The 11,796-nt window shown below is 39.1% G+C and overlaps 1 protein-coding gene across 1 annotated transcript; it reads left to right on the forward strand.

The window, feature by feature from the left end:
- The first annotated feature begins 4,995 nt into the window (after nt 1-4,995).
- On the forward strand, nt 4,996-11,796 carry egr3 (early growth response 3). The gene is made up of 2 exons (XM_077223708.1): nt 4,996-5,614; nt 8,717-11,796. Exons 1-2 carry the CDS (start codon nt 5,461-5,463, stop codon nt 9,829-9,831), a joined length of 1,269 nt encoding a protein of 422 aa, XP_077079823.1. The 5' UTR covers nt 4,996-5,460; the 3' UTR covers nt 9,832-11,796.

Below are 11,796 nucleotides of genomic sequence, written 5' to 3' on the forward strand. Positions count from 1 at the left end.
TTTTGCACATTTTTGTTCTGCACTGCTGAATGAACACGGACAGTCTCAGCATTGGTCTACACTCGAGCTGGTACACGTCATGGGTTCAGTCAGTGGAAATAAACTGTTTACTTCCTCTATTTTGGTCTATAAAAAGTGATATTCAAATTACTAAGTCTCCATTCTCTTTTTCAGTACTTGCTGCCACCAGGCCACTTGAAGAATGTGTGTATTTCCTCATTTGGTATGAATGACAGGGTTCTCATTTACTAAATTAAACTTACAAACAGATGCTGCAAAAATCAGATCAGAAAGTGTTACATGAAACAGTAATATGGTGATAGACACACAGGGCCGGTTTCCCGGACAGGATTCAAATTAAGCCTGGAGTAGGCCTTAATCTAGAATAGTTAATCGTGTCTTAAAAAATGGCTTTCTGTAACACAGATTAAGTTACACCTGGACAATGGAGTCCTGAACTAAAATAAATCAGATTAAATTAAAACCAACTGTGCTATTCTGAATTAGCATGACAGAGGTTGCCTATAAAACATGGAATGAACCAAGAAAAGCTTAAAATTGCATGGAACTGAGAAGCAATTCCAAGGAAAACAATGGCATCAGAAAAAGACTGCAATCAAAAAACATTTACTAACAAGAGAAAATTATTTTTAAGCAAGCTAAATAATCTAAAAGAAATAAATGCTGGGAAATCTGTTTGTAATGATTATATACTATATATATATATATATATATATATATATATATATATATATATATATATATATATATATATATATATATATATATATAAAATCAACCATGTACAACTAGAATCAATGGTGTTCATTACCAATGAATGGTTTTCATTTAACATGAATTATTCAAATAACTCTATAATTATTGTTTATTCCTGTGATTTACATAAACTTACTATAAGATTTCTTTATACATGTGGTGTTGGCAGTCTAGAAACAATACTAGTTTCAACTGGAGTACTAGTGTTTGCTTTGTTATTAATACGAAAAGAATTCTGGGTAGCAGGTCCTCGGTCCAAACACAGGCTCAACACTTCACCACAATGTAACCCCCAAAAATACTAACATAGCAGAAACTTTTAAATACCAACATAATAATAGAACATTAAACATTAACAAGTCTCTCCGTTTTCTCATATTGCTAAAAAAAAATCATAAAATATCACTTGATTTTAAAATTTACATTTCAGCCCTGTGCAAAGCATGATGGGAAGTGAATGTCCTGTATGACTGGGTTACTAGATTGAAACATGTTTCAAAATGAAAACATTTTGAACAGGAAACCTCATACAATGGTGTTAAAACAAAATTAAATGTTTAAATTACATATTAGTGTGTGTGTGTGTGTGTGTGTGTGTGTGTGTGTGTGTGTGTGTGTGTGTGTGTGTGTGTGTGTGTGTGTGTGTGTGTGTGTGTGTGTGTGTGTGTGTGTGTGTGTGTGTGTGTGTGTGTGTGTGTCCTCCTGGTAAAGTAGGTTTCATTTAAGCCTCAATTTAGTCCTGGAGTAGCTGTATAGTCTTCCTCCAGGAAAGTAGCTTATTAAACTCTGGACTAAACTAAATCTAGGTCTATTTAAAGCCATGACAGAGAAAGCAGACTTCTGTTGATCTGGTTTAAAGGGCCATTTTAGTCTAGGACTGGGCTTAATCTCTGTCCGGGAAACCGCCCCACAGTGCTCATGAATAGAGACTTAATTTTAGTAGCCTACAGAAAAAGACATCTTTCAAGAGTATCAATTCATAGCCATTTGATTTAACGTGACAACATTAATTTTTATTATATTTTATCCTAAGCGTACATTAGGCCCTGTGTACACCTGGTATTAAGATGTTTTTGGTTGTTCGGATCAAGATCTTAAAAAACACATACATTTACCCACACATAGACCCTCCCCTCGAAGAAATCAGGACAGAAGTGTTTGAAAGTGGACAGAAGAGACGGATTAAAACACCAGGTGTAACGGGAATGTGTCTCCCTCGTCTACTTGTGATCCGACCGACCAAAACACATCTAAAACCAGAGTAAACAGGGCCTAAGAGACGGCCTGTAGCAGTGCCAACAGTCTTGGCTCATTCTTAACACATTCCCATCCTGATTAGATCAGATCATATTCATGTCTAGGATATAAAGTAGGAGTTGAGGGGAGATCCCCTTAGAATCTCCTACTGACAGATTCACAGCGTCATTTTAGCAGCTCACCTACACACACGTTGCATCTCACCAATTGAGAAGAGCTTAGCCTTTGGAGTCCCCCTCAAGTGTGGTTCAGTCTCTGTTTATTTATTGTGGCCCCCAGAACACACAGCATGATTCAGACCCCCCTCCCACACACTCTATTTCTACTTCATTAGGCCATATCTGTCAGCTAATACTACTACACTGTTTATGTATCCAACGCCAAGACGGATAATTCCAGAGTTCAGAATGGAGTGTTGTTGATTTGGCAGCCGTGTGCTTGTTGGGGATTACTGGGGATGCGATCAGGTTAATTGAGGGAGTTGTTCATTGGATGAATGCGCCCAATGAATTGTCTTTATGTGTATGTATGCATATGCCTCGAAAAGTAAATGGACACTTAAAGGGATAGTTCACCCAAAAATGAAGATCTCTGTCATCATTTACTCGCCCTCAAGTTTTTCCAAACCTGTAGTTTCTTTCTTCTGCTGAACACAAAGGAAGATATTTTGAAGAATGTCGGTAACCAAACAGTTGACCGACCACATTGACTTGAGTAAGTGATGACAGAATTTAAATTTTTTGGGTGAACTATCCCTTTAAGTCATGGTTAAAAAGGTATAAATGTCTTCCATAACAAAATATCAAATTGCATTTATTTCATATAAAATAACACAAACAAACTTTGGTTTTAAATGATAAAACTATGGATATACTGTTCAAAATGTATGTGTATAACTGCGATGCAACTGTACATAAGTCTGAATCAGGTCTGGCACTTGGATTGGGGGGTATGTTATTATTTTGAACATATTTTTGGTACATAATTTATCAGGGATCGAGGCCAACATACACATGTCAACCGGGTCTCGGGTACAAATTGTTACCTCATCACTCTGTCTATTGCATCAGCATCTTCTGAGCATTTCAGCGCATGCATGGCAGCCTGGATTTCTACTCTCGGTGGGTAATAGGAGCGCTGTGCCTGTGACTGGCTTGAGGATGAGGAGCGAGGAATTTTAGTTGGACACGTGGGAAATCTCATGGGCCACCCTGCCTTCCTAATTGGATTACACACAGACAAGTATGTCTTCTTATTTTGTTCTATGTATAGCAAAGTTGTTGTTTTTCAGTGATATTTGTAAATATTAATATTATTATACATTTTAATCATTGCATGTCTATCAAACTGCTTGTTTAATTTAAAGTGTACTTATGTCAAATAATATTGTATAAATATTTGTAACATGTTTATATGAAAAATGTTCTGTTTCAGGGGGTCGTATAAATCTTGTGTGATCCACCGGCTGCAAGATCTGTGTTTCCCCTTCAGTGTTATTCTCCCTAAACAAAGTCAACCATTTGCAACAAGGGACAGTTTTTTATTACTTCTAAAAGTTGCAGATAAGATATATTCTCCCAGGTTTCTAATTTGGTGAAACACGACCCATGACGTTTTGCCCTCTGCGGTTCCTTTAATGGCTGCGGGTTCCGATCGCTTTTCCACTTTGCAGCTCTAAACCGGAACCTTGCGCACCATATAGAGACAGCGATGGGCGTGGCCGGATCAAGCCCTTATTTGGAGTTTCCACTTCAGTGGCGAACTTGGCGCTCGAGGCCAAAGCCAAGCCTACAGATTTGCCGCGCGCCTGCAGTATTTACACGCGATTAACTCTCTGGCAGTTGAAGTCTTTGTAGAACCCAGACTCAGTCACTGTTGCTTCTTTCTGGTCTTGAGCATCTGTTGAAGTCAGTTGCTTAAATCACTTTAGTTGACGTTTACAAATGATTAATTTGGGCTTTGAGTTTTATTTATCTCGCAACATAAACTATTGAGCACAAACAACAGTCTCTATTGATCACGCAATGATAATCTATTCTCACGGATATATGACCTTTATATGGACAGTCTGACAGCCCACTCTGACCATATATATAGGCTATAGTAAACTGCCTTGGAATAGCCTATCGTTTGTAATCATTTGTAATCAAGATACAAGGCTATATTGTGTAATCTTACATGCTATGAGTTTCAAGACCTGGCTAGACTTTATTTCTTTTACTCCATCCATATTGCATTGTAAAAAGAGAATATGTTGGTGTAACCTTGATTCAGTGATTTTAAATAATATATTATTATAATTAAGCTATGTTAATTAAGACCCTTATACAGGATACTTTAATAAAATGCTCTTACACGGCATCTTAACACAGTTGAATTGCTAAGTGATTAAAATGTAAAAAAATAAATGATCAATAAGTTATGACAACATAGGTTTTTACATTTATTTAATTCATCAAAATAAGTGAAGACATTTTCAACTTTTTTTCATTAGTTAGGTCCTATACATGATTTCAGTTTAATGTAAAATAAGTTGAAATGACTTGAAGTTTATTGTACTTAAACATTTAAAGCAGACACTTTTTTTTACAGTGTTCGGCACTGATGCTGCTGTGCTTTTGTGCAAATGAGGCAGCATCAATGCAGACTTAAAACTTTTAAGACAGCAGCCTATATTATTTTTTACATATTTTTTATAAATCATCGCCGTTTTATAATTTTATATTTAAAATTAATCATCTCATAACATCGTTTGTAAATGTATTTATTCGGCTTTTGCATGAAAAATTTACGTAAATGCACTTTTCCGTGGTGTAAATGCAGCTTCAGGTGCGTCTTCTGTGGTGTCTTGTAGTTTAAAAGTTTCCCGGTTTATGCAGTCACGCGTTCTCACAGATACAGCGAAATCCATGTTCAAAATATGTCTTTAAACCAGTTTTACTCTTCGTCGGGTCCAATTGTCACCTAACCCGATAAAAATGTCCCTTCACTGCTCCACCGAACACTTATCTTCTGCTACCGACTGTAATGTTCCACTATGAGGAGCTTCCATGTGACGTGGAGCGGCCGTCTAGCTTTGTGTGTCCATATATGGTCATCTACGTCACGCGGTTGTTCCGTCCCCCTGTTGAACAAGAAAGCGTTGGAGTTCCCTGTGCTCGCAATAGAGTGAGCAGGTCTACACTTGTGCAATCACCACAACCAACAACATCTCAACATCTACTGCTCCTGAGAAAATAACACTTCACAGAAATCATTCACAAAACCTCGTGAAGAGACATTGCGCGGTGCTCGTCGCGCGCTTGGATACAATTTCAAAGGGATTGAGATCTCTTTCTGACGCTTTTCGAGAGATTTCAGAAGACTTGAGATTGATCGGGACGGAACACCTGTGCGTGCTCATTAATGACAGACTGAAGAACTGCTATGACAGGTAAACTAGCGGACAAGATCCCTATTACCATGAGCAGTTTAATCAACACCATACCTGACAGTCTCTATCCAGAAGAAGACATTCCCACTTCTATGAACATTTTCACAAACCCGGACTCCATTTCGCACTACTCGCAGATGAATACAGGTAAGGGCAAAAAGTTTTGAATCACTTCTCCTCAGTGAGCTGTTCTTGGAGTTTGTAACCTGTTGTGTTGGCTGGTTCGAGTTAATCCGTGCGGGATCGGTTGTGTTGAAGTCCGCTGAACGCGAGCTGCGCGGCCCCGCAGCACCTGTTAACGCGCGCCTGGTATACGAGTTACTTTAGTAGCAGAACTCCTGATTCTGCAACAGTTGCTATTTGAGACTATATATTTTGAAGAAAAAAAATGTGTTCAGAATTACGTTATATCCTACTCCTTTCATACAGATTTTCAAATGTTCGGATTGATCAGACTTTATTTTGTAGTGCATTTGGCTACCGAAATAATAATAATAAACGGCATGTGTATGTAGGTTAATTATTTTATGAGTTGGCTATTACATATTGATATTCTTATTAAAATCAAATGTATTTATGCCATAGCCTAACATTAGAATGAGCACTGTAATTTACACACAGCCATAGACGCGCATTTTCTCAATGGAATTCTGCGATAACATTTCGTTTAATTTGTCGCCAAATTCTATTCTATAAAGAAGGTGTGTGAAAGCAGCCAAGTTAAAATGTTACAGTCACGTGATATGAGTGTGGACAGGTAATATCAGGTAATAGATAACATTTCTAGCCCACGCGTCACGGTACACGCGGAAAGCCTTCGTTATTCACTGCCAATACATGCACAGTCGTGAAATGTATATTTCATATATTTTAATCATATCAAATAATGTCAAAAGCCGTTTCGTTTTTCACTGTGCGCTTTAATTCCGTAAAAAAAACTCTTAATGTCGGTTTGTCCCCGTAGTAGGCTATTGCACCAGTCTTATAATCTATTCTGTTCTAAATATTATATTTAGTTATTATATTATATAAAGGTTTTTGATTAGTCAGTGCTTTATACAGTATTGACCCTGTTTTTGACCCTCCGCACGCGCAGGTGGGCGTTTAGAAGCGCGCTCTTGGTCTTAAAAAAGCTCGGGCCACAACACGTGAAATAGAAAATCTCTAAATTAAAATATATTCAGGCACTGGAGGGTTTGTTGCCTGAAATTCACATGCACGCTTGTTCTTTGTGTCCTTTTCACTTTATTCGAGCACCTTTGAAATGTGTGTTCTTCATTTTTTTGTGTGTTCTTCACAAAATCATTTCTCCGCACATAAAACAAAAAGTCTTTATACATTTTTCTGGAACAGTATTTTTGACTAGAGTCCAGTGAACAATAAAAATATAAATTAAAGCGGACAATTGATAAAGATAATGGTTCCAGAATATGAGGAATTCCTTCCAGTCAGCTCATCGAATTGTTAGAATTTTTCTCTATAGCCGTATGGTTTTTCTTATTGTCGCTGATTTTACCTTTTGAACTATCAAAAATATTTAAACTAAAAGCTTTAATAGTTACTGCAAAAAAAAAATATAGAGAAATAATAAAAATACAGGAAACAAATCTAAATACGTGGGAATATTAAGGTCAGTTTTTTTTTTCCTATTGGAGTATCCTAACGTCATTAGCCCTCTTAAACCTTAATAATTTGCTACATTAAATCATCTGACAAGAAGTTGTGAAATATCGAGGTTATTATTGAGAGTGAAAGGATAAGATCATTCGTCTTCTGATGGAGTTTCATAGAGCTCTTGATGTGGTTTTCACTCTGCAGGTCAAAAGAGGCGATGCTTCCCACACTTGCGGGAGAGTATTGACCTCGTTTCGTTTATTAAAATATCAAAATGAATTCGAAATATGAATGTGAACTTCCGGCTGAAAGCTAGTCCTCAGCAAATGCGTGAGTTCTTAAAAAAAAGAGAGAAAAAAAGATTATTTTGAGAAAATTTTCTCAAAACATGTAGACTATCTTTCATTTCTTAAGTAAAGTTTATTTTTAAAATCACTAGTTCATCTCAATCAAAATGCAAAATAAAATATAAAATTCAGAAAGAAAAAGTTATCGGCTTAACCACTATTGTGATTTAGCCTATAAATGATTTATTTATTTGTGTAGATTTTATATATTTACTCTTTTATATAGATTTTGAGACTCCATGGCAACTTTTTGTAAGCACACTTTATTGATATCTCTGTTTATCACAATGTGTCAAGGTGACAAACCCTTCATGTTCTTACAAAGTGTCCTATCAAACGCCCCTGTAAAAGATCCCCAACAAGTGTGTGAAATGCATCCCCACACAGTCTTTCCTGTTTTTTTTTTTACTTCTCCCTTCTCCCTTTCTCTCTGATTTTTGCCTGAATGACTCTTTTCCGTCAGACACAGCACAGCATCTCTTCACACATGTACCCTATGTGTGTTGAACAGATGCGAGGACCATCTGTAATTTTCATTCTGTTTGTTTCTACCGTAAGCCACAATTTGGTGTACACACTGCGATTGCTGTAAGTGCACATACAAGACTAAACTTACTGAGCCATCATAAAAAAATATTTAATTGTCAGCACTGTATTGTATTCAACAACATACTTTTGTCAGACGTATTAGAAGTGATTGAAGTGACTACAATACAGCAGACCCTTGTTTGGTACATTTTAGAACAGCCGTCAAGTGTCAAGAGACATCTCTCTGAAAAGGTGTGGGAGAGAGAGAGAGAGAGAGAGAGAGAGAGAGAATATAAGAGTAACAGTGATGTCAGTCGTGACATCTTGCTGTGTACAGAGAAGCCAAATAAGTTCCAGTCCTACAATTGATGCACAGCTGTTTAGATTTCGTGATAGAACGACAATAAGTTGGCGAGGAAGGTGAGAGATATTCACTGGAGTCTTGAATCGCTTTGCACTTCTGATTTTGTCAAAGATCAATATCCACGCCTTCATTTGGACTGATGTGCTTCACTCTCTTCTCTTTTTGTTTGGAACAGGCGATTAACAGAGGCATGCCAAGATGTTGTTTTTGAGACCAACTTAAGAATAAAGTTATAAAACGAGCAGGAGAAAGTTAAGTCAGTAGTTAGTCTATTAGTATATATATATATTCTCCTAGAGACTTCTAGAACTTTTCCACTAGTCACTTCCCCATGCATAAATCCTTTGAGCACTCTTTGGTGGCAATCTGAATTGACATGTCCATTCTGACCCACAGATAATATAATGGACTTGGGGATGGGCGGCGAGAAGGGCAGCGGAGAAATTCAGTACGGCTCCGGGAGTTTCCAGTCTGGTCGAAGCGGACAAACCGTCACCTACCTGGGCAAGTTTGCGTTCGACACCCCTCCATCAGGCAGCATCGGAGGCTCGGGTTGGTGTCCCGACAACAACATCATCAGTCTGGTGAGTGCGGGTATCCTGGGGGTGTCACCGTCACCTGGGAACATCACTACCCAGACGTCTTCGTCGGGCGGCAGCATGGGCGGCCAGTCGTCAGACATGGATCAGGTTTATGCGCCACCCCTCCCTGCCTACTCCACCTGCGGAGAGATATACCCAGAACAGGTGTCGTTCCACCACAGCCCCGCCACATCCTCGTCTTTACCCTACCCGAGCTCCGACTACCACACCACCTCCAAACCGGGCATGGACGGAAGTCTCTTTTCCATGATCCCAGACTACAACCTCTTCCATCACCAGGGAGACGTAGGGGTGATGGAGCATAAACCCTTCCAAACCATGGACCCTATACGAGTGAACCCCCCTCCCATAACTCCCCTCGAGACCATTCGAGCCTTTAAGGATAAGCAACAGATCCATCCCAGCTTTCTGGGTGGGCAACAGCACATTTCCCAACACCATCAACCCTCTCAGACTCTGGCTCTCAAACCAATTCGACCAAGAAAGTACCCCAACCGGCCGAGCAAAACGCCCGTCCACGAGCGCCCGCACGCCTGTCCGGCGGAAAACTGCGACCGCCGCTTTTCCAGATCCGATGAGTTGACGCGCCACCTGCGCATCCACACGGGACACAAACCCTTCCAGTGCCGCATCTGCATGCGATCCTTCAGTCGCAGCGACCATCTGACGACACACATCCGCACACACACCGGCGAGAAGCCCTTCTCCTGCGAGTTCTGCGGACGCAAGTTTGCGCGGAGCGACGAGCGGAAGAGGCACGCCAAGGTGCACCTGAAACAGAAGGACAAGAAACCCACGGACAAGGGGAGTAGCGCTGGGGCCGGGGGGAGCCACACTTCTCCTCCCAGTTCCTGTGGGAGCGCGGGACCCAGCAGTGCCAATATCATGACCGTCACCACTTGTGCATGAGATGGACTCGCGAATAAGACTGCGAGGAGAAAAGAAAAGTGACGATTTCTTTCTCCTCTTAAATACACTTGACTCTTAAACTCTCTCCCTCTCACATTACCCATCCATTTGCTACAGTTTTCATTGATCACAGTGGCATGTTTCTGTAGCCACTATTGTTTTAGGTCAAACGAGTGGGGAATAAGTGGACTAGTGTTGCATGGAAGGAGAAGGCGGTAAAGATGATGGTTGAAGCAGTCAGGTCAATCGACAGAAAGAGCACTTCATAAGGATTCGACTCTCAGCTCCGGGGACCAGAGCAATCTCTTGAGATTTTAGGCTTTTCAGTTATTTTTTGTTATTTTTCTTGTATATTGGTTTGTCAGTGAGTTGTCAGATAAAAGTGCACTTTCATTTGCTTAATGTTTTGCAGTCTTTTTTTTAATGATTGTTAATTATTTAATGTTTCTGCGTTATTGTTGTTGTTTTTCAACAGAATGTGCCAAATGTATTTAAATACAGCAGACAGTTTTTTAAAACAAATATTGTTGTTATTAATCTAATAACTTGATTTGGGGAAAGCCTATACGAGCTCTGAAGGCTCAGGGAGACTGAGTTTCAGGTGTCTGTTGCATTATATTAATATTTCGAAATCCCGTCTGTACAATTAAGGGATGCGAATGGCGTTTGTTATCAGCAATGGACTTTCAGTGCAATAAAAAAGAAAAACAACAACAACAACAACAATAACAAAACAGTCTGGCTCACTTCCACAAGTTTACTTTCTATGGATGAAATTAAGACACAGCTGTGGCCTTTACCGGTTTCGCTTAATTTAGTACGCAAAAGAGCCAAACCTGCAGTTCTGCAAATCTACTTCTAGTAGAACGATCCAATCCAAACATTTTGCCTTTCTGTTCTTGCTACCTGCATGCATCTAGTATCATGTCTTTGCTAGAACTGAAAAGATTGCATCAGTCATGATTGAAGACCCACAGCAATATGCATCCAATTCAGACCATGCAGACTATCAATGAGAGCTACTCTATTTTTATGTGAAAATTGTCCTTTTGTTGTCCCTATTGTCATTGTTTTACTGGACAGTTGTGTATCCTGCTTTCATCATCCAATATTCTTCATTGGGTCCCTTTTTTATGCACATTATATATTCAGCACGCATTTTAACACACATGTACAAACGGTTTTGAAAAAAAAACGGAATCAGCCAGAATGATGGTAATGCTTGCCTATGAGCATCACCACTGGGCAGGATTGATCTTAGGAGTCATTGTTTTGCATTTTTGCCGGCTGAGGCCTGCCTGCTATATGCATGCCATTCAAGATGTTTTTGGATGGGAACAGTTTCGACATTTATACTGCTCTCAGGGGCAGAACCGTAATGTGGTATCTCCACGGTTACTCATATCTGGATCATGCCTAGAGATTCTGAATATTAACGATGAGAACGAGAGGGGGTTTTGTACAGATAATTATACAAACATATTACTACATGTTTTCTACTTGGAATGTACAAAGCAATGTCTTTCAGTATTACAATGTTTGTCCGTGCTCGGGTGTGTGTGTGTGTGTGTGTGTGTGTGTGTGTGTGTTTATGTGTGTGTGTGCTAATGCATACACAAACACTTGCGTTCTTAAATTTTACATTGACTGAATGTTGAAACAAAAGATGTGTTTACATTTTTGTTTTCTTTCTTTCTTCTGTTTTTGAGATTGTGACTGTACATAGTGCAGAATGTTTTTTAAGTGTGTGTGAGTGTGTAAGTGTGTGTGTGTGTGTGTGTGTGTGTGTGTGTGTGCAGGAAAAATCGAGTATTGACTGTGTCAAATGTGATGCATTCTTCAGCATTTCTTTAAAGTCTCAAATATTAACTGTTATTAATGCAACATTGCAAATGATGACTTGCGGACACATTGAATGATGTGTTTAATAAATGAATAAACAGTAAGATTATTTGGTGAAAAAAA

This window comes from Siphateles boraxobius, unplaced genomic scaffold, assembly GCF_051911475.1.
Source record: "Siphateles boraxobius isolate OS27281-9 unplaced genomic scaffold, OSU_SipBor_1 9, whole genome shotgun sequence".
In the NCBI taxonomy this organism is placed as follows: Eukaryota; Metazoa; Chordata; class Actinopteri; order Cypriniformes; family Leuciscidae; genus Siphateles; species Siphateles boraxobius.

Coding starts and splice junctions, on each gene's coding strand:
- egr3 (XM_077223708.1), top strand. CDS start 5,461: ATGACAGGTAAACTAGCGGACAAGATCCCTATTACCATGAGCAGTTTA. Junction 5,615..8,716: donor CTACTCGCAGATGAATACAG/GTAAGGGCAAAA, acceptor TCTGACCCACAG/ATAATATAATGGACTTGGGG.